Raw genomic sequence first — 26,811 nt, 5'->3', positions numbered from 1 at the left:
TCTATCCGATTCCACTTCTCCATCATCGGCATCATCGTCCTCCACACCGCAACCCACACAACCACAACAACAACTTTGGCCACCGGGCAACGGGCAATCAATCCAGACCAGCACTACACCAAAACCACAACGGTTCCATCACCACTGGCCCCTCTCCCCGAGCTCAGTAAAAGCTACCCGCTGAGCTACACACACGGCGCCGCTGCGGTTGCAGCCTTTACTCTCTTATCTGCACATCAACTGCCGCCATAGGGGCACATCAACGACAAGCTCGCAATCATGTCGCTCAACATCTTCCGCGTCGCCGGTATGCTTACCTTATCTTGGAGGAAGGACAAGTTGAAGCTGGATTGCTAACTAACTCGTCACCATGGCACAGCGGACTTTAGCCACTTGGCTTCTATCCTTATCCTTCTCCATAAGATGACGCAGCTGAAGGTATACACAACTCGACCTCTGGCCCTCTATCCCGACTCTCCATGCTAACTCACTACTGTCACAGAGCTGCGCCGGCATCTCTTTCAAGTCGCAAGTCATCTACTTCATCGTCTACGTCACCCGCTATCTCGGTACGCCATCCCTTGAAAGCTATAGCTATGCGCTGCGGTCCCTCCACCTAGGTAGACCATTTGGCTGACATGTATCTACTTACAGACCTCTTCTGGACGACAAGCTACTACAACATCATCTTCAAGATTCTCTTCATTGCTTCCTCGGGTTACATCATCTACCTTATGGTCAGTGCCTACAAGCCCACCAACGATCCCGGTCTCGACACCTTCCAGGTCCAATATCTGCTGGCTTTCGCTGCCGTTCTCGCCATCCTCTTGCCCTACCAGTATAACTTCTGGGAGATCATGTGGGCCTTTTCCATCTGGCTCGAGTCCGTCGCCATCCTTCCGCAGCTCTTCATGCTCCAGCGTACCGGCGAGGCCGAGACCATCACCACCCACTACATCTTTGCCCTCGGTCTCTACCGCGCTCTGTATATCCCCAACTGGATCTACCGCTACGTTACTGAGCCGAAGCACAAGATTGACTATATTGCCGTTGCGGCGGGCATCATCCAGACGTTGCTCTATACCGACTTCTTCTGGGTGTACTATACGACTGTCATGAAGGGCAAGAAGTTCAAGCTGCCTGTTTAAAGTGTGGGGCCAGCCAATGGTGGGGGGAATCGGAGGAATTGAGCAAACAAATTCTATACATCAACCTCTTACCCGGATGACCAATGTTCGACAATCAGCGGAGGGTGGACTGCTCGGATTGGTGATTCGTGTGTGGCACCGTACGGTAACGGAAACCGAACCCTGACCGCAGCCACAGCTTCAGCACATAGTCACCGAGGGCGCAAAACTGCTGTAATAACAGAGGAATGGGGACTGGGGACTGGGGAGGACATGCTACACGCGGTACGGTGGGCATGCGTCGTTTAACCTCGACAAAAAGGGATAACGTGACAATGAAAATAATACTGGATTGCATGTTAGGCCGGCGTTGGTGGGATGGAGATGGCTTTGTCGATAAGTTTGCGCAACAACTATGAGGAGCGCATAGCCATCTTGGCGCGCTAAGGCAAGAACACCTAGCCATCATGGGATTGGATTCTGGCGTGGTGAGCTTCTAGAGGCGATATACCTATGTGGTTTAGAAAGGTCGAACGACTACTTGTAGGGTACCAAAATCTCAAAAGTGGCTTCTTCTTTCAGGGGCAATAGCCCGTGTGCTTGAGACATCAATTGTGGTGTTCGGTAGGTCGACCCAAAGGTGACACCCCTTGAACCCCTTGCTTGGCTGTTGCATGGAAAATGGGTACGAGCCAAGCCGGCGCATAATCAAAGATGTTTCGAGTTCTCAGACACGGTAACGGTACCATCGGAAGCGAACCCCCCTGCACTTCGGCATTGCATGATGCTGACAGTGGTACTATCCCAAAAGCATGCCTCAAGAACATGTTCTCAACCGAGAAGGGCTCTCTAAAACGCGAATCTAGCCTCCCACCCTTCATGCCACTGGATTGCTGGGTATGAGAAGAGGAATCATCCTTGTCCCAAAGCATGAACAATGGTTCTTCTCACTCTGGTACCGACTGAGCCTGACATGTCTGGTCAAGGACACACCAATTTCTTTAATTCTGTCGCCCATCTTCCTCGGGAGTGACCAACCCGCTTTCCGTGCTACGTCCTGAACGGACCGAAGAACAAAACTTCTGGGGATCCCAGTTCACCCTCGTCATGTCGTCCGCATGCTCACAACGCTCTCTCTTTCTCTTCTTTCGCTTCCCCCCTTCGACCCACCCGTCATTAGGGGACCCAGGCGGCATAGGCTGGCTCGCTGGGCGAAAGCATGATGATGCTTAGCTAGCCCACAACAAACCCTCTTTCTCACTTCGTCTCTCCCGCTGGCGGTAGACGTTTTTCATAGCCATGGCCGCTAATCACTCGTTTAACGTTTTCACCATCTTCGTTCTCTTCTTTTGTGTATTAACCTTCTTAATATCTCCAAGCAGTGCCTTGGAGGACGGCCGCCATGTTGAAGCAGGGCATGAGGCGCCACAGATGTGGACCGAGGGAAGAGGGATAGAAGAAGCTATGGAACTTGAGAAAAGCAACAATCGCGATGTCGCCCAGAAAAGCATCCATGTCGACACAGCGACGAATCTCCTCTCACCACCACCGCCACCATCAACGATTACAATAACCATAACCACCATCTCCCTCTTCACCTCAACCATAACTCCACCTCCCTCCCTCCATGTCCAACACCGCCGCCAAGGCCCCGACCCAGACAACGACAACGCCATCGCCGACCTGCAATCCCAAATCACCTCCCTCTCCTCCCAACTCTCTGCCCTCTCGCAAGCTTCTACACAAACCAGCCAGCAACTCTCGCAATCGCTGCAACAAGCCTCCCAATCCCTCGCCCAGGCTTCCCAGAGGCTAAGCCAGACTGAACAGAGCTTAGCTAGCGCCAGAATCACACAGCAGGCGGCTGAGCAGGCTAGTCGAGTGGCGACGCAAGCAGTGGCGGATCTGTCGAGACAAATGACAGAAATGAGCAGGAGTATGAGCCAGAGTGCGGAGCAGAGAGTGAGCAGGGTTAGTCAGAGCGCGGAGGAGAGGATTGGAAGGGTGATGGAGAGCATGGCTGCGGTTGCGAAGGACGATGGTAGTGGAAAGGATATGAATATGTCAGTTTTGGTGGGGACCGCGGTGGGTGGTGTGGCGGGGAGTTCGGTTTTGACAGGGTTATCAGTTGTTATGTTTATGAGGAGGAGGAGGAGGAGGAGGAGGAGAGGGGATAAGGGGAGAAAAAGGGGGGGGAAAGAGGGTGGGGAGGTGGTGTATGTTGGTTCTGCTCGTGATAGTGGTTCTGCTCGTGATGTTTCAAGTGGCCCCAGCTCTCGTGGCAGTAGCCGTAACAGTCGGAGCATCTCAACAAGGGAAAACACAAAAAGCTATCACAGCCCAGTCGTATGGGTAGCATCAACAAACAACCTCTCCACCGCCGGTTCTGGCCGGACTCATGTGGCATCACGTTCGACAATGGCGACGTCAGCCATCAAGTTATCCGACTACGAAGACGAAAGCGTCTACAACGACGACGGCGTAAATGGCGGGCTGCCCTCCAGCTCGCGGGGAGGAAGTCTTATGGAGGGCAGAACAGCATTGTCACCACCACCGCCTCCAATCCCTCCGCGAGCTAGGTCTAGATCTCGGTCTGCTCCAAAAGAAGCTGCTCCCGCTCCTCCTCCAGCAGCAGAAGCCTTCCCGTTCGCCCCCGAAAATCCAGTTCTTCCAGCTCCCACTCCAATAACAACAACAGCAGCATCAGTTCTGCTTTCTCCCTTCCCACCGCGCCCGAAGAGTATCAGGACAGGAGTAGGCACTGGTCCAGTCAAACTCAGAGACCGCCAAAACAGCGGCGACGAGGCCATGGGGGTAGGTTATGCTGTGAGCTATAACTCAGCGATACCACCACCACCTGTACGGGCCGCCCCACCTGCACCAAAGTGGGCGCCGCCTACGATACCCGGCTATGAGGATGATGCGAAGCCGTTGAGCTCCTCAGGCTTTAAGCTAGACGATCCGCCACCGTCGGGGGCTGCTGCTGCTGCGAACAAGGGAAAGACCGGCAGCAACAACCGTAATAACAGGCTCAGTATCTTCCCCGGCCCAAGTCCTAGTCCGACGCCAAGTACGCAGGGGTGGTCTTCGTCGCCGCTTAGTTCGCCGTCTACTCCCCCAGTTCCTGCTGTGCCCACCGACCGTTTGGAAGCAAGTGAACATGGGAGTCAACATAAACGCGGAGGAAGTGGCGGAACAGCGGAAGAAGAAGCAGAAGAAGAGAACGAACAGAGAGGACGACCTTCTCAAAAGCGACAGCAGCAATCCCAGACCCGAGCCCGAGGCTCCTCCGTAACGGGACAATCACCAAGTCCGGCGCCTACACTAGAGGCATGGCTAAAGAGGGGGATGTCCTCGACTAGAGTGCCGGTACGAAGGGGAACGGAGACGGAGACAGGAATAGTAGCTGGTCCAGGGGCGTCGCCATCATCATTGCCAAGATCAGCTTCTACTTCGAATCTTGCTGCTGTGAGGAGGCAGTCGTATACGGCGAGGTTGAGGGAACAGGTGCAGCAGCGGTACATGCTGGATGCGGACGATGGGGGGAGGGGAGAGGATTGGCCTATTAGGCAGTCATAGATAGTCTAGACTCGTGTATGGGTAGAGAGAAGAAAGGGAATTCACTGTCGAGAAAAGGAGAGATATATGTTACTTGTTGATTGGTGTTAATGTGTAACTAAACTGATGTAACTGTTTTTTCTTGCGATAACAGACAAATATTTTCATTTCTGTATTGCTTGGAGAAGACTGAAGGAACCATCTCGAAAGGGGAATGGATATTCGCTTACGTACCTCTAGTGCAGTTTTGCACAATATCTTTGCTTCAAGTGGACCGCATAATTTGCCCTGATAATCCTTTATTCATGCACATAACCTTTAAGATGAAGCCAGTCAGTCCTAAGAGTGTCTACGTGACTATCCGTCGAGGAAGTTGTTAGGCAAGTTTAGAATGATGGATTGTACGGGATGGGTGGGCGCTCGGGCCGCCTTTAGGATTAACTTGATAGGAGTTACGTTTAAGCTCCAATTTCAACAAATGACATCGGTCCGATGGTGTAGTTGGTTATCACGTCAGTCTAACACACTGAAGGTCCCCAGATCGAGCCTGGGTCGGATCATCTCCTTTTACTTTTTTTTTTCGCCCGCGTTCCCTCTCTTCTCTACTTTATGGATGCTACGGTACATAGTTTTGTACATAGTTTTGGGTCATTCTCCTTTTCTATTTATACTCTCCAATCTTTCAATTTTCTCGTTACCTTTAGGCTTCCTTATTTTTGTAGTACCCTTAGTTCTGTCAACATGGCAAAATACACTCCTCTTCATCGTGGACGTAATATCGATCCTGCGCGATGAAGGTTGAAACACCCGCTACCGAGTCTCTTGCAGATTTCACATGATACGCGAGAGACAGTGAGCTTGTTCTCAAATCATGGAATTGTCCAGGTCGGAAAAGGCAACAATATAGAAGAAAAATACATTAAACAATACCCATCACCAAACCAAACCAACTTAGCACCCATCATCATCCCACCTCAAAAACCTCTCAACGTCCTCCCCTAACCGTCGTTGTACCCCCTCCCCTCCTCGAACCAGCCCCATAAGCACTCCCCGCACTCTCATAATACCCCTCATCATCCGAATATACCGGCGTATCCAAACTACTTCCTCTACCACCATGTCGACTTCTACTCCTTCTATCCCTAATATCATACCCATCATCATCCAAATCCCGATCCCGATCCCTCAACTCCCGATACCCCCCTCCCCGTTCCTTCGCTCTCTTCTCTTCTTCTCCCGCCTTCTTCTTTTCTTCCAACTTCTTCTCAATCACATTCGCCCCTAACCCTCCAACAGCAGCACCGACGATAGTGGAAATCAGCGCCGCTTTACGCTCTCTTTCCTCTTCTTCTTTTTGGTTCTTCCTGCCCTTGGAGCTACTGCTACTGTGTCCGTCATGGTGGGAGGATTTTTTTCCATTGTGAGACGATTTACGTGCGTGCTCAGTTGCTTCGCGCGCTGCTAGTCCGCCGACGATGGCGCCGAGGACGCCGACGCCCAAGGCGGTGGTGGAGGGGGAAAAAGTAGAGGAGTAGAGGTCTTTGGCTTTGCGGAGGGGTGCTGCTGCTGGGCTGGGGGAGCGGCGGGCGCGAGAGCGGGAGCGGGAACGGCGGGATGAAGGGGAGCGTCGTCGACGGGAGTGGCTTGCGCCACGGGAAGAGCGGGGGTAGTCTGACTCGTCGTCTGTGGTGTAGATGCTGCGAGCGCCGCGGGAGCGGGAGCGAGAGCGCGAGACGTTTCGGCTGATACGGCTGTCTCGGCTGGGAGAGCGAGCCCGACGGGCGTCGGAGACGGCCAGGGCTTGAACGGCTCGCTCGGGATCACGCAGTTCTGGGCCGCCGTAGATTTTGGTCTCACGGACGATGTGCCGCTCGCGAGTGCCGGGCGCTGCCGATGGGGCTGAAGCTAGGCTTGGGCCGCGGGACCGGCTTCTGCTCCTGCTGACGCTGATGGTTCGCGCTGCGACGGGGGGATTGATACCAATGCCGGAGCTGCGCTCCCAGGAGCGATCTCTCCCCCGGAGCGGAGTGCCATTTCGGTCTCGGCCGTCGTCGTAGACGTACCCTCCTGGCCCTGGCCCCGCTCCGGTGCGGTAAGAGATAGGAGGAGAAAGTGGTGGGGAGGGAACGGGTGGCGGTGCTGGATGTGCTGTTGCTGTTGATGGGATGGCACCACTGGCGTACGGACGAGGAGCGCGGCCGGGGCCAGAGATGAAATCGGGGGAGTAATCTCTGTCGCGACTGGAGTGATGAGAGCGGGTTGGAGAGGGACCGCGGCCGCGGCGGGCACGCGCGTCTTGTTCGTCCATGAAGCGGACCATGTTTATGTCGTCGTGATGAAAGGTTTCTTGTGTTGCGATGTGAAGATTCCAAGAATCGAGTTGTGTGTCTGATGCCGTCCGTTTGTTAACGGCAACCTGACGGACTTGACCACGAGCTGGTATCAGTACCCTCAATCTCTTCTCTTCTTCAGCTTTGACACGTCCAGTTCGTATAACCTCCTTGCCAATGAGGAAAGTCGTCAACGTCCAACCTTAAAGTCGTGTGATGTCGAACCTCGGAAACTAGAGACCGACCCTTTTGCCCTCTTGCTGTCGAGGCCTTTCACTTTTGCCGTCGCCTTGATAATGCCGAGGTGTTTGATAGATTAATTCCCCGGGCGCGGTGTAATGATACACGCAAAGGACGTTCCGACCGAGCTTCTAGCGTGGTTCCGTGGGTTTCTTCCTTTGCCTTGTGTTTGTGTAATGATAAGCCTCTTTTGACTACCGAAGTGATAGATGCGGACTGCCAAGGCAGGAAAAGGCGAGAAGAAGTGGTGATGTGACCTCGGTTGGTATTGCCGTTGTTGGTGATTGTGGCAAGTAGGTTGAGTTGACTCCGAATTTTGATCTTCTAGTCAAGAAAATGGAAACAAAAGCGAGTTGATCAAGAAGGAAAGGCCGGCATATGTAGGTATGGAATACGAACTCCCGGTGACGACGGTGATGCTTGCCCGCTGATATTCAGGGCCTTGGTGTAAGTGACGGCCTAACGGGGCCCCACCAGCCGAACAATGAACCCCCCCTCCCAAAAAGAAAAAGTGACTGAAAAAATCAGGGAACTTCCACTTGGACGGAGCCCAAACGCCGGCTCTTTCGGGAATTTGCCAGTTAAAAGGACACGAGGCCTTCGTAAAGCGAACTGGAGAAGCTTCGTGAATGATGGGGGACTGATCAAAAATAGTCGAGGGAGACAAATCATAAGACCCTTAAAGAGACGATAAAAAGAGGAAAAGGAAGATATATCCACCTAATGATCAACAGTGAAAACAGCAGATTGTCTTTCCTTGCGAAGCTCACATCTCGTCCAAAGCGGAATGGAATGGCTGTTGCCCAGCTTTGCTCTCAGCTGTCCAGCCAGCTTCATTTCATGCCCAGCCATCTTTTCACCGTACCCAAGCAGAGCCCAACCAAATCCACTTTCGGTCACAATGCCCCCCCGAAAAGAATATCACTTTCCTCTTCTCGAATCTTGTTGTTGTGCTGGTCCTATGCATTGTTACAGCATCAGCCTTAACTGGGGGGTCGCTGTCGTCCCACTGCAGAAGCTGACCGTGATTGGTGGAGACGGCGAAACCATTCCATATGATGTCATTGTCGCCAACCATTCAGGATCGTGAAATTCTTGGGACGTCGGGGACAACAAGCGGTGATACCCTGCAGATACCTGCGTTTCACAAAGCTGTCCGTGGGCGTCGATCTTCACCTTGTTGCTGACCTCGGTGAAGACCGAGTGCAATCTTTGAATTAAAAGTACTTACACAGCTGTGATTGAACAAAATCAAGGGCTTTCCAGCACTCGCCGGTTGCTGGTAACGTTCCTGTTTCATTATTCCTTATTACCCAAGAAAGGTTAGGTATCTACCAGAAAAGTTCATCTCGAGACATCCTATGATCAACAAGGCCTGGATTTCCTTTTCTCTTCCTTGCCTTTTCCGTCTCTTCAAAGTAGCTTTTGTCTGTCCGACCGGCCCAGCCTAGCCCATCCATCACCCATATGTTCATTTGCGTCTGTTACTTTTTCTGGCCCCATCGCTGCCATGTCGTAATCATCCATTCACTCCAAAATAGCCATGTAGACTACCTGGTGAGCAAAATCATTCACACAGGTAACCCCTCTTCCGTAGCTTCATCCCTCTCCAACTTCTCCAGCCCCGTACCAACAGCACCATAAATCTTCAACGGTACCGCGACCTCGAAGCTCTCGCAGATGAGATTCTCCGCCGCAACCAAAATCAAACCGCCCCTATCATCCCTCGAAATCTCCTCCAGCAAGGGGTGCGGTTGCTGCTGCTGCTGCTGCTGCATAGCATTCCTCTGTCTTTCCCGTTCGCGTTCAGAGATGGTCTGGTTCTTGCGCAACATAGGCGGCCTGCTTCTGCTTTTCTGATTTCCCCCTTCAGCAGCGCTGCCATTGGCTTTGACTAACCTCGTTTCCCTTTCTTCTTCCTCTTTTCCTTCACTACCCTTGTGCGCTTCATCCGCTTCTTCTTCTTCATCCTCCTCTTCAATAACTCCATTCCTCTCCGCCTCTTCGTCACTAACAATGTCATACTCCTCCTCTCCAATATTAGTTATCCCCAACCCCATCATCCCTTGCCCTTGCGCCTGTCCCAGCACCTGGGACTGTCCCATCCTCTCTAATGCCTCTGCGCTTGCCACCACGAACTCCACCCTAACCTTCCACTCCAAACTGACTCCGCTCGTTACAAACTCGGGCGTAGCTGTGACGGGAATCGTTGGCGTGAATACCACCCTTTTGGCAAACATGGTCGCTTCACTGCTGCTTACCAGCACCTTTCTCGTTACGCGGTGCACACTCGCTTCACTTCTCAGCGCCAGGCTGGAATCTACCCGCTCGGCTGTCTCCAAAGCAACGTGCACAGCATAGCAAGGGATCTCGGCGTCTTCAAAGTCAATGGCCATGGTGATCTGCTCGCCTAATCGGTAGGCGGGGCGGGCGAGCATGACGACGGCGACACGGCGACCGTTGCGGGCGATTTCGAAGCGGTTAGTAGATTGGTTGGAGTAGTGGGAGGCTATGTTGGAGCGGAGAATGGCCAGGTCGATGGCCTCTTTTGCGGTGAGAGCGGGCATGTGGGTTTGCGGGCCGAACGGATTGAAGTGCGAGGACGTGTTAGAGTTGAGGGAGTAGTTGGACTGTCGACGGGAGGGAGGGCCGCTAGCTGTGGGACTGAGAAGGCCAGGGGCGCGAGCGCCGTTTTGGAGTTGGAGGGAGCGGGAGGAGAGAAGCTCGTCAACATAGGAGAGGAAGGAGTCTTCGTTGGCAGCGGGTTTGTCTCCTAATAGTTTCTGTCGTGCTTGTTGTGGTTGTTGCTGGTGATTATGATTATGTAAGGTAGTGGTAGATGCTGTGTTTGAATTATCAATGGTCTTAACCCGCGCCTGGTCTCGCAGGATGATATAGGGCGCCATCAGGTCGTGACCTAGGATTTCGCCGTGGCTGTTGACGCTTCCAAGCACGCGGAACGGAACGTCCACAGACTTGACGTGCTTATCCTTTGCGCCTCCTGGCCTTTGCGTGCCAATGACGAGGCTGTATGATATCTTCATCGCCTTGCCGCGATGCGTTGGTGGTAGCCCCTTGGGCAGTTTGAACGAATATTCAAACGTCTTGCTTTCCCCGGGTGCTAGCTGCAGGTCGACGAAAAGAATCGACTGGGGTGTTGACAACAGGGGGATCGATTTTGAACTGGCAATCCCGCGCATCTCTTTGATGGTGCTGAGTTCTCCTCCGCCTAGAAGCTCGCCAATTGAGCTCGTGATACTGCCCCAACCGAAGCCCCTCAGTAAGCCGCTGTCGCGCTTCGTAGTTTCCACACCGATGACGCCGCCACCGTGGCCCCCAACTACAGCTTTCCGCTTCACTTGCTCAAATGGTCCGAGGTTTACCAAAGAGCCATCAAGCGTAAATGAACCCTGGATTTGCGCATATCCCATCATCAACGTTTCTGGCATCTTTGCCGTACTTGGGGAGAAACTGGACGGCCGCCTGCTGTGGCCCGATCGCCCACCAGCCATTCTCAGCGGCTGTGGTTGGACGTACTCGGATGCCAGGGTCTCGGAAGAGTAATTGCTCATGGAGTAAAACTCGCCACTACTCCTTGGTGTGCCGCCAATGCTGGTTGTTGAAAGAATACGTGCCGATGGTATCGCACCATGTTCGTTGATGGTGGGGATAGGGTCTCTTGATCGCATCGGGAGAGACCTGACGGATTCGCCAGCGACCGAGTATGTTGGGCTCATGATGTTGTCTTCATGTATGGGCCCCGCCGGACTGCCTCCGTGGACAACATCGGGCGAAGAAGATGATTTGGTGAAAGGGAACCTGAACTCGGTGTTCTGCTCGGCTCTAGGAGAAGCCTTGGGCGAGGGGGACGTTGCCCATGGGAAGATATTTCGTGTCCGTTCGGAAGGAGTCAGAGGGCCTTCGGTCGGGCTGTGTAGTGTGTTCCGGTTGGGAGGGTAAGAGGCATGGAAAAGGGGTGATGGCTGCTGAGAGGTCTGCACTTTTGGGTGTGTAGCTGTATGGGGGCGAGGTACATAGTCAGGCGTCTGTTCAGTGGTGGCGTCACGTAAGAAAGAGGCGGCCTTGCCAGACTTGGGCCCGCCAAAGAAAGGAAGACGGGAGTTAATCTGCAAACTCGAAGCTCGGGCATGACCCCTCGCTGGTCGCTGGGACTTGGCGGGGGACGAATTGAGGTCCGGAACCTCGTCCATGGCCTTTGTAGAGCCCAGTGACACGATGGACACCGACCTCTTGTGTCCGTGGCCATTGCCGTTGCTCCGGGCGGAGGAGCTCGAGGGAGGACCACCGCGGGAGCTGCTGCTGGACGCGGGATTCTGGATGGGTGACCAGGGTATGGAGCTGTCTCGGGCGCGGGAAGTGGCAGCAGCGGATGGAACTGTCAAGGAAAGGGTGGACCGATGGCCGTGACCGCGTCCGCGCACCGAGGGCGGCGGCGCCAGGCCGTCAGCATGGCCCTTGGCACGGCCATTTCCTCCTTGTGTCGCAACGGACGACGACTGAACAGGGTGACCGGGGCCGAGAGGGGATGGCTGGCGCATTCGTTGCTCGGCAGCGGCACCTAGATGTCTCGGAGACGGATGCGGATTCTTTGTGGGCGTGGTCGGCGGGGGCCCGGGAGGTCGTGCGACGTTCTTGAAGGTGATTGTGCACTTGACTTCCTCTCCGGCGAAGACGACATGGTCCTGCCAGCGGACAAAGACGCGGATGTTGCTGTTGCTGTTGGCGGCTGCGGCGGCGGCGTCTGAAGGCGACATGGTCTGTTGTTTTGTCTTGTTTATTCGTCTAGTATCGTCTATATCGTTTCAAAGCCGTCTTCCTCTTTTTATACACTTCTTTCCTCTTGGGTATGCGTATGAACCAAGCTTCGTCTGCCTTTGTTGATGGATCGCCGTCCAGGTCGCTAATCCGCTGTTTCTCTCTTCATTGCTGACGAGCAGCAGCATTTTCTCGGGGTACACAGCGTGCGAGAGATCGATGCTGGCGTCGGCGGGCGGGCGGGCGGGCGTCTAAGGCGCGGAGTCGTGTTGGGTAGGTATACTTGTGATGTCGAGGGAAAGAGGGAGAGGAAGTGGTGACCGGAGAGAGAGAGAAAATGGGAAACCGAACGAATGCGGTTTCTCCTCCTCCTGCTGACTGACTGAGAGCAGCAGCCAGCCTGAGCCCGAAAGCGGTAGGTCGTATGGATGGAGCCGCCGGGCGCTGAGTGTTGCGATAGGTTGCCGTCAAGCCGTCCGCACCGCTGGAGTCGTCTTGGAGTTCTTGGCTTTGGAGCATCGATGGTGCCAAGACATGCAGATGACACTGTCCGATAGCGTCAACAGCCCCGGAGCACGCAGGGGAACCTGGCTTGGTTGTGCTTGGAGAGGTGTGTTGGGGGATCGCAAAGGGCCCAAGCTTCTCCTGAACATCCATCGCCAAAAGGGGGGGGTCACACAATCACTTCCTGTCAAGATGCCTTCAGTTGCAATTGTTTCAGCATTTTCATCAATCTATGAGCTCCATACTCAGAGAGACTCTTTTAGGTTATCAAACCTATAGTCTAAGGGAGTTTGTTCAAACGCCTTGACGCGGCAGTCCGATTGGGTATTTTGTCCATTGCAAAACTCCGACCCCCAAACGCCACTCAGCAAAAGGACATCTGCCAACTCGAGAATCTCCAGCATCAACCCTAACCCCGGCGGAGTTCAACAAGGCAATTGACTGAAACCATCTTCATAAAGATCGACGACCACTTCAAGAAAAAGGAAAGAAAAAACAACAAGCAAGGAAAAGAAAACAAAGACCACAAGCAAGAAGAAATCCACCCACTCCTTAGGTACTCTTCCAGCCCTCCATCAAAGTCAACCACTCCTGCCACTCAGCCCACTCCCTCCTTCTTCTCTCCTCCTCCTCCATCTCCCTCTTGACAATCGCCTGCGCCTCCTCAAGCACCCTATCCGTATCCTCCACCCCCATCCGACCCAAGCTCTCCAAAATCTCTCCAATGGCCGTCAGCTTCTGATCTTTCTTGAGCTTCAACTTGGTCTGCGTCTGACCCTCCCTCATCACCGCCACCCACAGCGCATCAGATTTGTACTTGAGCTGCGCGATCTGCTGGTTGAAATATTCACGAATTTGGGCGGGGCGGCCAACATCGGATTCTTTGCGGATTTTGGGCGTCTTGACGGGCATTTTGGTGTTGGTGTTGCGAGATGTGGTGGCATGGGCAGAGGAGGAAAAAGAAGAAGGAAAGTGCTGAGAGCGAGAACGGCCGCGGCTAGGAGGAAGTGGCTGGGAAACAATACGTTCGATAATGGCAATTGCTTCCTCGTTGGTGGTGATGGCCGGGTTGAAGAGTCCACCAAAAGCTAGGGGACCTTTGGCGAGCTCGGCCTGGAGACGGGCGCTGATGGCGGCGTGGACTTCGCACTCAATCAGTTCCCTGACAAGCGGACGGCTGCGAGATGACGAAGGAGGACGAGGCGGCTGGTTAGTTTGCGTTAACTCTTAAAGTCGTGATGGAAAAGGGTTGCGACGGGACTTACATTCTCTCCAGCTCATCCACCTCGTGCTCAAGGGCTGCCGTCTCAACCCGCATCTCCGCCTCTTGCTTTTCCAGGTCGGCAATGGCCTTGTTGCGAGCCTCGAGGTGTTCACGCGCCTTGTGACCGGGAATGCCGTCTGCCAAGGTACCGGGGTAATTGGTGATCGCATCCTCGATCTCGTCCTGTTTCGGGGTTGCAAGTCAGTGATTGATACTTAAAAAAAAAAGACTACAACAGAAGAAGGAGAGAGAAACACTCACATAAGTATAGGTCTCAACATGACCATAAGGGAGCTCCGGCGCACCAGCTTCCTGAGTCTCAACATAATCATCAGGGAGTTTCGGCGGAGGACCAGCTTCAAGTTCCACCATCTCGAGGCTACTGCCATTGCCGCTACTCAGACTGTCCTCAGGAAAGATGATTTCCTTTCCCTTGCCCTTCCAATCAGTCTTCTTGTGCTGACCATCAAAAGGGTTCGTAGAAGCAGACGAAGCCTCAGCCTCGTCCTGGGTCATGTCGAACACCCTAGCCTGCACTGCAAACTGCGCTTCAAAGCCCGGAGGCACTGAAACTATCTTCCTGATCTGGCGCTGCGCATCAAAGGGGACAGCCTTGCGAAGGGGCGGGATGTTGCGCTCGTCGATCGGAATACGAGGTGGAAGATCGCCGACATAAACGTAAACCGGCTTGCTCTCACCAGGCACCTTGACGGGCGAGTAATCGGCGAGGTTAGAAACCGGGCGTGTGCCATCCGCTAAAAGTACCGGCCCGGCAGTAGCAGCAGCCGCAGTAGAAGTCGAAGCGGAGGCAAAAGCGCTGTCGTTGTCAGTGCCCTGAAGACCCTGGACACTCTCGGGCTGACCGTAGCGGCGATGGCACAGCTCGCGACCGGCGATGGGATCCATGCGGTCGAAAGGAAAATTCTCGATTCTGCCGGCGAAATTGGTGTGGGCAACGCCCGTGGCGGTCCACTTGACCGAGGGGTTGGAAGGCACGGAATAACGACCGGTCATGACGCTACCGTCGTATGCGTCGTACTGAGACTCGTAAGTGTCCTGGGATGAGGGAGGGGGGGACACGGCCGGCATTTCCTCGATGGGAGGTGTAGAAGGGCGGGTACGCTCAAGGTTCTGGTAAAAGTCAGCCAGCCAGTCAGCCAGCGAACAGCTTTCATATGTGTGAAGGCGAAAGAAGATTACTTACGCTGGGAACAGGAACCTTGGCCGGACCACCAACCCTAAAATATCTATTATCCGTCGCACATCCTTCTGTCAGCTTCAAAAAAGTCCTGGGTGAAATGCTGCTAGCATCCAAACCCTCGTCGTCGCTGACATCGCCCTCTCGAAGGAAGGACATCTTGACAAACCCCCTGGGCGGAGTAGACGGAGTGCTGCTGCCGTATCCACCATCGCCACCATCACCACTGCCACTACTCTGGTCAGAATTCGATTTCGCTGAGCCATGAGATGCATGGGAAGAGCCATATGAACCGTTGGAAAAACTGCGCGGCAAATTGGCTGTGGGAGGCGGGGAGAAGCCTTGCTCCTCCCAGTCTGCACGCTCTTCGGTGATCGCGGAATGGGGCCGGTAGTAACGACCACGCACTTGGAGGCCGAACGGGGAGTCGATGGTACTGATGGGGAAAGTGATGCTGATGCTCATGGAAGAAGAAGGGGGGGTTTTCGGAACTTTGCCTTTTTCGGAGGACTTGCCATCGTCCATTGGGGTTCCCTCTTGGTCTTGGTACTCTTGGTACGTGCTTGTGTCATTGCTAATGAGTTGCCTGTGTCTTTCAGTAATAATGGTTGCCACACCATTTTGCCCACTGGTAAGTATGTTTCTTTTCCTCTCTCTCTCTCTCTCTCTCTCTCTCTTCTCTCCGTTGGGATGTGCCACTATCCCTTTGGTTGGTGATAGGTTGGCTACAAAAAGTACACCAACACCCCCTGGAGGCCCCCATATACAAGAAGGACAAAAATGATGACGGTGACGGTAGTGTGTATGTCTAAGGGGTTGTCGACGTACCGGTTGTCGTCTTGGACAGGCTCTGTGAGCTCCAAGAATTCGGGAGGCTGGATTATCGCCTCTTGGATAGGCTCGTTTGCCGTTTCTTGGACAGGCTCACTCGACATCTCCTGGATAGCCTTGTTCACTTCTTCCTGAACCGCCTCGATCGTCGTCGTCTCCTGAGCAGGCTCAGGCTCAGTCTCGGAAACCCTTGGCTCATACATGAGCCTGACCAAGGGCTCTAACGCCTCGTCGCGAGGGTAATGACCATGGCCGGTGATGCCTCGCATGGTGACGTAGGCCATCATTTCCGAGTCACTGAAGTGACGAGTCTCAATGGGCCGGCTGCTGCTGCCCTGCTCAGCCGAGGAAAGGTCAGCTCGACCGCGTGTGGATAGGCCAGGCGAGATTGCTATGGAAACAAAGTCAGTTGATGAAGAGAGACAAAGAAAGAGTCAAGTAATGGATCAAAGACAAGTGAGCTTACGGCGGGTAATAGGAGGGGGCTGGACCGCCGGCTCCTCTGCCTCGGTGTTCACTTCATCGGGGTTGATGAAGTAGCGGATGGGTCTATCTTGCTCATCCTCGGGGTCGATGAACCGGACTGAGCCGGGGTTGGGGTTGTTGTGAGTGTGGCCACTCATTGTTGTTGTCTCGCGTCTTGAGAGTGATGAGGTATATGGTTAGTAAAAGGAAGGCTTCACGCGGTGGTTTAGGAGTGTTGAATGGAAGATGATGAGGAGGAGTAAACGCGAAGAAACACGTGTGAACGCAGGGCAAACAACGCGAAGGAGCTTCGGTTGCTACAAGTGACAGTTGATTCCACAGCATACGCGGTGAACAACCTGGATTGCTCAAACTGAGAGTGAATCGGATGCGAGGGAGGAAGGGGTTCAAGAGTCAACTTCACGAAGGACGATGATAACGAAGAAGAAAAGGTCATACTCACAAAGTGCTTGTTCGACTTGTTGCTGTGGGTTGCAAAGGAGCAAAAGTCAAATCAAGAAGAGGAAAAAGACGAGGGCGAGAAGGTCGCGTCAACAAGAGAGTTATCTGGTTTGCTTACTCCCCTCACTGAACAATAGTGCAAATCACTCACGTTAGTCACAATAGCAAACCTCAATAGGCAGTTGACTGAGTCATCCTTGAAATCTAACAACTAGTTCAATACAGCAATACCTAGTATTGTGCAACTATGAGACCCAACCTGCTGGGTGGTGGTGAGGTGATGAGGTCTGTACACTAGGTTGGGGATCCACTCCTTCTCCTATGTAAAGATATAAACAATAGCAGCCTGAATCAACCAAACCCGCGAGGATAGGCAAGTGAGCGTGCATCAGAAACCACTCACAATACCTAGTCACAATAGGCAGACGGACGGGAAAGAACCTTGATAGTTCAGATGGACACTCTACCCTCAAAATCAGGCCGAAATTCTCACCACGCGACCACTTCATCCGAACTATGAAACACCTCCAGGCAGATTTCTGATATTGCAAAGAAGATACCGACCCACGCGAGTAGTCGTAAGAATAACCCGAGCAGGACAGTCCAATACCCCTCTTTCTTCCTACAGAACGCCATCTCACAACTGGCATACGCCTCGTAGTATATTGGAAACACGTCCGCCACAGTCTCTGAGGGAGTTTTCCATCCAAGAACTGCCTAGAGTTTGGATTCTAAGGTATATCGAGGACGCATTGAGGCGCGTAGGAGGACCCTGAAGGTATGACTGATGAATTGTGAAAAGGGGGGAGGAAAGGAGTGTGAGAGAGAGAGAGAGAAGAGAGAGAGAGAGGGGGGGGGGAATATCCTTATCATCACTCGCCAAGAGACTTCGTCTGAAGTGTGAAACACCGACAGCAGGTTTTGGAGAAGGAAGGTACACGTATTTAGTATGGTAAGATAGTCATTCAATCATTCGTCCAACTGGTTACTGGTTGGGCAGCGCAGGTTGTTGATAGAGCATGCTCGACTCCGGTTGTCGGAGCTGGGCTACCTAGTCATCGCAAGTACAGGGCTCGTAGTTCTTGCGGTCTCCCCGGCAACTAACTATCTAACTCAAGGTACGCAGGCAGTTCTCGTCAACCCGCTCGAGAGAGTGATGGAATTGCTGAGGGTGTCGTCAACGGGTGCCATGTCGTACGTTACATTGATATAGAATCTGCCCGAAGGAAATTCAAGTAGACAACCGCAAACATCACCAATTTTGACAACAGGATCAACGGCAGCCTTGAGTGGTGATTAAAATTAGACACTAAGCCATGAAATAGGGTGTAATAACTCCCGACGGACTCCTCTGTCATGTATCCAAAAGTCCATGCGTCCTTCTCAAGCTGTTGCCAGCGTCTTATTCTATGCTCCTCCTCTCCTCTTTGCTCCTACTCTCCTCTTTGCTCGCTCCTTTCATCACCAATCCCGTCTCCCAGCACGACTCTCGCTCCTCACCGCACCAAAGCCCAACTCACATACTAGAGGTAGGCATCAAAACATAAGGCAAATCCGTCTGATCCCCCCTCCCCGCCAACCTAATCACACTCCCACTACTACTATCACTATTCTCCCCACTCCTCACACTCCCCCCTTTTCCAGAGGACGATGCCAACGACAACTGCGAAACCTCCCCAGGACTAATCCCCGTACCATTCGTCTCCGCCCTGCACAGCCCCGTGTGCCCCGTCAGCGCCACGCTCCTAGGGGAAGCCGGCGCCGTACGAAACTGTCTCAGTTGTTGCTGCCAGGAATACGTGGTCGAGCAAGTGCCAGAGGATTCGCGGTTCGCAGAGCGTTGATAGGGATGATGATGACGATGACTGCGACTGCTGAGGTGGGTTCTTGCTGTTTTCGCTGTTTCGGGGCGAAGGTAGTTGTGGGTGTGGGTGCTCCTGAGAGAGGAAGAAGAAGAGAAGTAGGAGGAGTTAGTTTGCTGCCGGGTCAGGTGATTGAGGCCGCGGAAGGGGTTGGCGTCGCTTGGTCCTGGGTCTGATGGGTGGGCGGCTGTGGTGTATTTGGCTCTTCTCCTTCGTCTTTTGGGAGTTTTGGGCGTTGGTGTTCTGGGTGGTTCCCGTTGTTGTTGCTGACGTCGATGCTGGCGGCTAGCGATATAGTGCTCTGGTTCGTTTCCACCGTGGTACATGCTACCGCCATCGCTATCTTTACGTAAATCGCCGGAGGAGTAACTTCGCCTAGGCGCATCGTTGTCGATGTCGCTTTCGTAGAAGGAGTGTGGTGAGGGTTGTTGCGGTTGCTGAGAGTAGGGAGAGAAGAAACGGCGATCATTACTGCCATCCCCTTCAGTGCCGGCGTTATCAGCATTTTCCGGATCATTATCTTCAGCTCCGTCATACTCGTACTCTCTGGCAATTTCGTCCAACACCATCGGATCAAGCGGTCTCATGTCTTTAAGCACCTCCGCAAAAACGTGCATTAACCGTCTGAACTCATCAAGCGACAGCGGCCGAGTAGAGTACCGTGCGCGCTCGTACAGCTTGATGAATTCACTTAGGGCCTCTGATGGTGCTACCACGCCGAGCTCCGTCAAACTAGTCAGATACTCGCGAAGTCCCATGCTCTCATGTCGCTGAAGTAGCTCCACGGCATCCAGGTCCAATAGCGGTGGGTCCATCCTCCCTGCTTCCCTCTCAGCCTCGCCTTCGCATGCCCGGTCCGGCGGTGCAAGGGTAATAGCCTTGGCCTCGATCAAATTCGGCAGTTCGCGTATGACTGTATCGTATTGCACATTCGCAAGGTCCGGAGAAGTAGGTGGACCCCAGCCAGGGTGTTCGATTTCGCCCCAGATATGGGCACCTCCATGTAGTGCACCGATGTTGATGCACGTCGGCTCGTCATGGCCTGATGGGTGCGTGGTAGTCGAATCATGTTCGGATTCCCGACCCTCAATGGTGCCCGCGCTGAGTCCCCTACGCACCTTTGGTTTCCAGCGAGATTGTCTCCCAGCGAATCTGTCTGTGGCTTCTTTCGAGGCTTCCTTCGCTGCCGTGGCTATCCGTCCACTATTCTCTTGCTGTGGTTCTTCATCTTCCCCTTCATCATTATTTCTTTCCACCTCTTGCCTTTGCGATGTAGGGTGCGGCACATTTGCTGTTGCAGGGACAGAAGTTGGCCCAGAACCGGGAGCAGCTGGAGTCGGAGGCAAAGGCAACCTTGGTCTCGCTTCATACGCAATGGCGGCACTCCTGCTGAGACCGGCGACAATCAACTGTCTGACATCGCGAGGCACGTCGCCCTTCTCTATAGGGACCCATGATTTGGGTATCGAGTCGAGCACCGCTTTGTTGTAGTACAGTCGGGTGGCGTAGATAAAGACAATGATGAGAATGGTGACAAGGTAGCAGAGCGCAACAATGAGGATGCTGTAGTTCTGCTTCGTGATGATCGCCTGGCGGATTAAGTCGATAGGACTGACAATGAGAAAAGCGAGAAGGACGAGATAGATGAAATAGTAGACAAGTTTGTAGAGGTAGTGGGCAATGGTAGACACGGCCGACTTCATTCTTTAGTGTGATGTTGTCGAGGTCGCAGCTGGATATTCAAATCACTTGCCAAAAGAGGCAAACGTAGGGAAGCAATCACAGCTGACCGTTGTTGAGGTCGAAGCTGCCGCTGGTTCCAGATGGAGCTCGTAACTTGCGACAGAAAAATGTTGGGCGTCGGGGAGTGTCATGGCGGCGCGGGATAGGTTGGAATGCGATGATTCGAGACCGGAGGAAAAGAGCCGCAATTCAAGGGAGATAGTTGCCGGTTATCAGATTGATTAGGACATTGGAGGAGTTGCGATGCCTATGTTAGGTCGAAAAGTCGAGCAAGAAGCTAAATAATAAATAAACTCGGCAGCGGAGGCCACGCCCGCCAACAAAGGAGAACCTTGAAAAGATGCAGGAACTGGACCAAGACAGCGAACGGAACTATCGAGTTGGGTTAAAGCCCGTGGATCATGGCACGTGTGACCTCATTTCCCGCCGGCTCGCCCATCCCTGCACTGCCGCACCATTACGTACCGAGCCCCTGCACGGCTTGACCGTTCAGGGGAGCACAGGGGGGACATCGCTGCAAGTAAACAATCTGTTTGTACCTTATGTAGCACCACTACCGTACGCTCATTGAGGTAGTGTCATACAACATAAAACAATCCATAACATGCCGCCGAAAACAAAGCCATGCTGCTTTTCTCCCTATTTTTCCTTTTAAGCAAAACCTCCCTACTCCGTGTGTGTGTGTGTGCTTACTCATACAAGAAATATGCTCCAGTCATCACAATATCTTCATCACCTCTTCCACTGGTTCAGGTCTAGTAGATGGTCCGCCCTCGGCTGCGGCTCCGGAAAATTCGCAGCCTCCCTGGCCAAGCGCATATCCGTCAACGTCAGCCTCAAATCCCGCGCATACGGACCAAACTCGACAATGAGCGTGGTCAAAGCTTCCCTCAAGGCCTCCAGAATAGCATCCACCTCAGGGCACTCCTTGATACCCTCAACATCCGTCCAGTGAACCTCGAACCCTTCCTTGAATCTGTCCAGCTTCTTGGTCATATTCGTCAATGTCCGGATAATCGTCGCGATATCCCTCTGCACGTTGCCGTACTTGTCCTCCTGCAGACTGTGGCTTGTGAGCATGCTGAGGGCGTAGGCTGCGTTGATGTAGAGACTGGGCTCGCCGTAAGGGCTTCCGAGAACTGCATGGAGCATCCTTCTCCGGTACTCCTTGCGGAATGGAATCCCCACCCACTTGTGGAGTCCCTTCAGAGCCCAACTCCTGATGAGGCTGGCGGTATCGTCGGTTCCCGTGACGGCCTTTTGGATCTCCAGGAGTTGATGCTTGGCCGCATCTACGACCCTCTTCGCAAATGGCTTGAGGGGAGATCCTTGACCAGGAGCAACGGCAACCTCAACAACCGTCTTCTCAACCTCAGACAGGAAGTTCCGCCTCCTGGCAGGGCCTCCCAGAAAGATGGGTTCCTCCTTTGGAGGTGGAGCAGTTCGAACCTTTTCCTCAACAGGCTGTACTTCTGGAGCAGCCACAGGCTCAGGAGCCTTTCCATAATTGCCAATGTTCGTCTCAAGGCTCTTCAGAACCTCGAGACAAATGGAGCAGACCTGCGACCACGCCGGTCCGTCCTTTCGGTCGAGGTCTTCGTAGATGGCTTTGCGTCTCTCCGGGAAATCGCGCGCAATCAGAGCCAGCTCCCACATGGCGAAGCACTTGCTTGATCATTAGCAATCAGGTACGTGACAATGTGGACGATTAAAGCGAACATACCTTGTAAAACAACTTTCTGTGCCTGAGTCCGTTCAAGAGACTGCCATTGGGATCCTTGGACCCCGAGGTGAAAGGGCGTTGATCCTTGGTCGGTTCCTTGACCATGAACATGGTGAACGCAGTGTTACCAGCAATCCAAACGATCAGGAGCATGGTGCTAGCCAAGACCATCGAAGTGGCGCTCTTGAAGGAGACGGGCCACGAATATGGCACATAGTTCGTCTTTGGAAGGTTGAAGAATGGGCGAAAGAAGAAGAGCGACAGCCGCCAGACCGCCTTGCGCAGGAACGGGTAGATGACGAGAGTCAATATCAGGCTGGCAAGCGTTTGATTGAGTGACTGCAAGAAAATGATAGGCATCTCACCCCAGAACTTCTTCATAAGGGTGCCGACATCACTGTTGTTGTTTCGGACGGCCTTCTCTGAGGGCTTAGCGACACCCAAGAGGAGCCGGTCAATGTCCAAATACAGATGTCTGATGGCCTGGTAGACGCCGAGAATCACAAGATGGGTGGTAAAAAAGACAGCCTTCTCGTTCAGCCTCTGTCTATCGTACGACAAGTAGGTCACCCATTCCAACCCAGAGTCCTTAGGCTGGGAGAGTAGGTAGACCTGGGCAAAGAGCCAGGCAGAGAAGGCATACGTCAAGATGGTCTCCAGGGTCGAGAAGTTGCGCCAATGCTTGAGGAAGGTATCGAAAGCCGAGTCGGATGTTCGGTAGCCGGGATGGTATTGTGCGATGCGCAGGATGAGGATGAGCGAGCCGGAGAACCAGAAAAAGGCGGCGCGAAAGCCAGTTGGGCCGATGGGAAACCAAGACCAGAGGACTAGATGGAGAGCAGCATGGTCAGTTGGTTCGCGTCAGGTAGTAGAAGGTAGGGAGCTAGCTTACAAGAGTTCCATCTGGCCAGGCCAATGGCATAGACATATGCGATAACGAGCAGGATCAAGGCCGTGGTACTAAAACGGCGATGGAGTGCAGGCTGGAGGAAGTCCTTGTAGGGCGGTCGTCTAACAGATGCGGACGCCATCTTCACAGCACATTGTCGACAGTCCCGCCGTCGTTAGTTGTTTGCCTGTGGATGGTGTCTGGAAGACGTGTTGCGCGTGAGAGGGAGGGCGGGGAGGTGAAATTGGTCCTCGTCGAAATTGAGCTGAGGTCGAGCCCGATTTGGATCTTGAGGCAGCTTCGGGTTTGATACGAGGTGTTGAGTTGGTTGTAAATAAAAAAACGGGGTGGGCCTGCCTGCCGCGCTGGACTGAAGCTTCCAGTTCCCGTCCCCAAAACACGAGGGGACGCGCTGTCGTCAGCCTGTCACTCTTCTTGGATCCACACAAGCTAGAGGTAGCATGATTGGTCAAGATCCCCCATTACGTCTCCAACAAGCCAAGCCGAAGCTTTGGAGCGGCAGGACGGCAGGGATGGAAGTTCCCTCAAAACTGACAGTGGATGCTAACAGCGCACAGCAGCCACTGAGGGACAGCGACTGGTGGTGTCCTGGCTCGCCTGGATAACGCAATCCAATGCTTGGAACTGAAACCACTTGCGACCCATTGTCGTCCCAGATCACAAGTCACAAGTCACCTTAGGTTCGCTTCAACCTACAACCATCCACCCAAGGGAACCTCGGACCACCACCGCCTGTTGACAAAAACATCACCAACAAAACAGGCACCGACTGATCGCTCGTTTTCCGAAGGGCCTCATCTCAGCTCCCTCTTGCTTGAAGAACTGAACAGCATATTTATACATACCACATTCCATCGTATCGACGACAATCACTACCCTGCGCATCGCATCAGGCACCGATAAGCCAAACTATCTACTATCACAACCACAACCACAACCACCAGCAACCATGTCATTCGACCAGCTCTCCTCCCTTGAGGCGGGGCGCCGTCGCAATACCGGTGGCAGCCAGTATACCGATGACCCCGAGTTCCAGCGTCTCTCCCAAGATTTGATGAATAAGCTCTTCAAGCTTAACGGCAACAACCAGCGACTCCAAGGCGAGGTCGGCCATCTCGGCACGCGGCGCGATACTCCACGGGTTCGGGAACGAGTCCACGAGCTGATTGAGGAGTCGCGCGATCTATTCAAGGAAGTCGGCGGGGGCGTCAAGAAGGTGCAAACCTGGGAAGATGTCACTGTACGTTACTATTCACTCTCTTCCTTATCACCACTCCTCGTCCCCTCCATTGCCAAGCGCCGGACCGTAGACTAACACGCCATACCAAAAAAACTAGCCGACCCAAAAATACATGCAACAAAAACTCTCGCGCGAATTTCAATCTTCCCTCTCCGAATTCCAATCCCTTCAACGCACCGCCCTCGACAAGCAAAAAGCCTCAGTAACTGCCGCCCGCTCCGTGATCGACGCCACCGACCCTTCGCACTCTTCGCACCCCGTGCTCGAGTCCGGGGAACCCCAGCTGCTGCAGTATCAGGAGCAAGAACTCACCCACCTCGCGTCGCAATCCGATGTCGATTTCCAGGATGCGCTCATTCTCGAGCGCGAGGAGGAGATTCGCAATATCGAGCAGGGTGTTGGCGACTTGAATGTACTGTTCCAGCAGGTGGCTCAGATCGTCAGCGAGCAGGGCGAGATGTTGGATACGATCGCGAATAATGTGGAGAATGTAAGGGATGATACGGCGGGGGCGGATAGGGAGTTGAGGAGTGCGGCGAGGTATCAGAAGAATGCGAGAGGCAAGGCGTGCTGTTTGTTGCTGATTTTGAGCGTTATCTTGACGATTGTTTTGTTGGCGGTGTTCTTGGGCTAAATGGGTGGGACACCATATGGTATGGTACGAAAAACGAGTGCAGGATGCGGAAAGACGGGACACAGTAAGGATATGATTGTTGATGATGTTTTGATGATGAAACGGAAGGGAATGGCTCGGAGGACAGGGTAATCCTGTAATGGTTGGTTTTGTTGTTTCTGTTGCTGCTGCTGTTGTTGATTTCGTTATTGCAAAGACGCCTGGAAGGGATCAAAGACAGGGGAAAGGCGTTTTCGGAGTTCTTACATTCTTTTCGCTCTTATTGGTTATACAGTTTCCATCTGGTCTCTCTAGGCGGCCAGTCTATCTATCATCCATCCATAGGTATCTTACGTCTCATACAACTACATACATACAGTACAAAATCCGTTATGCTCCATCCTGTGACATGGCCCGCGAGATCACCTTCTTTACGGCCGTGTGATTCGGCTCCCAATCCAGCCCCGGCAGCTTCGGTCTCACATACGGATCATCTCCCCTCCCCTTGGCCGGTCCCAGATACGGCGGCAACGGCATCTTGGCCGCTACCACGCTCGTGATCGCGTTGCTCGTCAGACTCGTCGTGATCCAGTACAGGTGCAGCGCCGCCGGCAAGTTGATGGTGGCGGGCCCAACGATCAGCGTCAACAGCAGCAGCGCCCGCTGCATCCTAAGTCCTACGGATTTTTGCTGCTTGATCTTGGATGCGTGCTCGCCAATGTTGTTTGGGTTGACGTCCTCCGTCCCGGGGTTGAGGAGACGCAACCACCCTTCTGAATTGCGAGGCATTACGTTGACGAACATGGTGAAGGAAAGAATGAAGGGGAGAATGTGCAGAGGGTCGGCGGCCATGAGGTCGGGGAACCAGAGGCAGCCCTCCATGGTGGTGGGGAGGGTATTTTGGAAATAGCTGGAGAGGGATTCCGGGAGGATGTTGGCTAGGGGGTTGACAACGGTGTCGGCGACGGGGGTGGTGGTGATGGTTGCTTCCGTGACGGCCTGGGTAGCGTTCGTGGCCGCTTCAGTTGCTTGTGGCACTGCTTGTTGTGTGGTTTCCGCCGCCTTCGAGGCCGCCTCCGCCGCCGCCTTCCCATCCTTATTAGCTCCCAAAAACATACCCAACAGACCAACCGGTCCGCCACACAACCTCCTCAAAGCCTCGATACCCACCAGCCAGCCGGGAAAGGCCAAAAACGGCACAAACTGCTTCCATGGCTGCACGCCCCACTCTTTCAGTAACCTTTTGCTCGTCTTCTCCATCCGCTTCATGATCTCGGTGGGCGGGTGAAAGTCGTGCTTGACGGGATCGGCCTGCTTCGCGTAGTTGACTTCCTGGTAGTGCTTCCGGCCCCATGCCATCAGAATGGGCTTGAGCAGGGCCCGGCGCTGGGCGAGCCGCTGGGTGTATTTGGCCGCGGGAACGCGGAAGATGAGGCTGATGGTCGCGCCGAAGCCGGGGATGAGGATGTACCATGGGATGTGCAGGTTGGCTTGGGCGGCGAGGAGGAGCTGCTCGACAGTGGTGACGGCTTCGTTGACGAAGGTTCGTCGTTGTGAGGGAACCGATGAGGCTGGACTATTCCTCCTGTGACGTATTTGGGTGGCTGCTGTGAAGCCCAGTGGTCGAACTGAGCTCGATGTGGTGGAAAGCCCATGCCGGGCCAGCGAGCTCATGCTCAAACCGCCGACTGTACGTCCTCCGAAAGCAGCCATAATGAGCTGGGAGCTGGTGATGAGTGAGACAGGGTAGAAAGAAGAGAAGAAAAAAAAAAAAGTTAGGGTATCATATTATCCATCCAACTTGAATCACCCTTTCCTTCCAACCTCTCTCTTTTCAGCACTTTACTGCTGAACAACTGAGATGAGATGTTGTTCCCGGTGAACCCTGAAGTTCACTTAGACATTCAGAGGATCCTCTTGGAATTCATCGATTGGTGAGACATTCCCGATAAACATTCAAAATGA

The 26,811-nt window shown here is 53.6% G+C and overlaps 9 protein-coding genes and 1 non-coding gene across 10 annotated transcripts; 5 read left to right on the top strand and 5 right to left on the bottom strand.

The window, feature by feature from the left end:
• The first annotated feature begins 157 nt into the window (after positions 1-157).
• B0T23DRAFT_165529 (ER lumen protein retaining receptor-domain-containing protein) lies at positions 158-1,195 on the top strand. Its single transcript, XM_062832806.1, has 4 exons — positions 158-307; positions 380-438; positions 503-569; positions 655-1,195. Exons 1-4 carry the CDS (start codon positions 280-282, stop codon positions 1,146-1,148), a joined length of 648 nt encoding a protein of 215 aa, XP_062691793.1. The 5' UTR covers positions 158-279; the 3' UTR covers positions 1,149-1,195.
• A 2,075-nt stretch (positions 1,196-3,270) lies between these two features.
• B0T23DRAFT_382125 (uncharacterized protein) lies at positions 3,271-4,974 on the top strand. The gene has a single exon (XM_062837307.1). It carries the CDS (start codon positions 3,546-3,548, stop codon positions 4,704-4,706), a length of 1,161 nt encoding a protein of 386 aa, XP_062691792.1. The 5' UTR covers positions 3,271-3,545; the 3' UTR covers positions 4,707-4,974.
• A 197-nt stretch (positions 4,975-5,171) lies between these two features.
• On the top strand, positions 5,172-5,245 carry B0T23DRAFT_t255. Its single transcript has one exon. It is a non-coding gene; the product is annotated as a tRNA-Val (tRNA).
• A 1-nt stretch (position 5,246) lies between these two features.
• On the top strand, positions 5,247-5,579 carry B0T23DRAFT_165487 (uncharacterized protein). The gene has a single exon (XM_062832805.1). It carries the CDS (start codon positions 5,299-5,301, stop codon positions 5,485-5,487), a length of 189 nt encoding a protein of 62 aa, XP_062691791.1. The 5' UTR covers positions 5,247-5,298; the 3' UTR covers positions 5,488-5,579.
• A 91-nt stretch (positions 5,580-5,670) lies between these two features.
• B0T23DRAFT_396743 (uncharacterized protein) lies at positions 5,671-7,005 on the bottom strand (the record flags this gene model as incomplete). Its single annotated transcript, XM_062838262.1, has 1 exon — positions 5,671-7,005. One exon carries the CDS (start codon positions 7,003-7,005, stop codon positions 5,671-5,673), a length of 1,335 nt encoding a protein of 444 aa, XP_062691790.1.
• Positions 7,006-8,526: 1,521 nt separating this feature from the next.
• B0T23DRAFT_382123 (Rgp1-domain-containing protein) lies at positions 8,527-12,454 on the bottom strand. The gene has a single exon (XM_062837306.1). The coding sequence runs from the start codon at positions 12,028-12,030 to the stop codon at positions 8,827-8,829; it is 3,204 nt and encodes a 1,067-aa protein (XP_062691789.1). The 5' UTR covers positions 12,031-12,454; the 3' UTR covers positions 8,527-8,826.
• Positions 12,455-12,677: 223 nt separating this feature from the next.
• B0T23DRAFT_360114 (uncharacterized protein) lies at positions 12,678-20,757 on the bottom strand. The gene is made up of 7 exons (XM_062836248.1): positions 18,276-20,757; positions 16,295-16,467; positions 15,826-16,219; positions 15,004-15,583; positions 14,061-14,930; positions 13,801-13,982; positions 12,678-13,712 (listed from the first exon to the last, which is right to left on the bottom strand). Exons 1-7 carry the CDS (start codon positions 20,318-20,320, stop codon positions 13,088-13,090), a joined length of 4,869 nt encoding a protein of 1,622 aa, XP_062691788.1. The 5' UTR covers positions 20,321-20,757; the 3' UTR covers positions 12,678-13,087.
• A 254-nt stretch (positions 20,758-21,011) lies between these two features.
• Positions 21,012-23,273, bottom strand: B0T23DRAFT_165382 (nucleoporin protein Ndc1-Nup). The gene is made up of 3 exons (XM_062832803.1): positions 22,976-23,273; positions 22,084-22,910; positions 21,012-22,025 (listed from the first exon to the last, which is right to left on the bottom strand). Exons 1-3 carry the CDS (start codon positions 23,112-23,114, stop codon positions 21,093-21,095), a joined length of 1,899 nt encoding a protein of 632 aa, XP_062691787.1. The 5' UTR covers positions 23,115-23,273; the 3' UTR covers positions 21,012-21,092.
• A 669-nt stretch (positions 23,274-23,942) lies between these two features.
• B0T23DRAFT_429673 (t-SNARE) lies at positions 23,943-24,867 on the top strand (the record flags this gene model as incomplete). Its single annotated transcript, XM_062840204.1, has 2 exons — positions 23,943-24,233; positions 24,331-24,867. The coding sequence occupies 2 exons, from the start codon at positions 23,943-23,945 to the stop codon at positions 24,865-24,867; spliced, it is 828 nt and encodes a 275-aa protein (XP_062691786.1).
• Positions 24,833-26,800, bottom strand: B0T23DRAFT_165391 (uncharacterized protein). The gene has a single exon (XM_062832804.1). The coding sequence runs from the start codon at positions 26,557-26,559 to the stop codon at positions 25,237-25,239; it is 1,323 nt and encodes a 440-aa protein (XP_062691785.1). The 5' UTR covers positions 26,560-26,800; the 3' UTR covers positions 24,833-25,236.
• Positions 26,801-26,811: the final 11 nt, after the last annotated feature.

The sequence above is a fragment of the Neurospora hispaniola genome, assembly GCF_033458365.1.
Source record: "Neurospora hispaniola strain FGSC 10403 chromosome Unknown B0T23scaffold_5, whole genome shotgun sequence".
Taxonomy (NCBI): domain Eukaryota; kingdom Fungi; phylum Ascomycota; class Sordariomycetes; order Sordariales; family Sordariaceae; genus Neurospora; species Neurospora hispaniola.
Note: the sequence above shows the minus strand (reverse complement) of the source record. Positions and strands in the feature narration are given on the sequence as shown.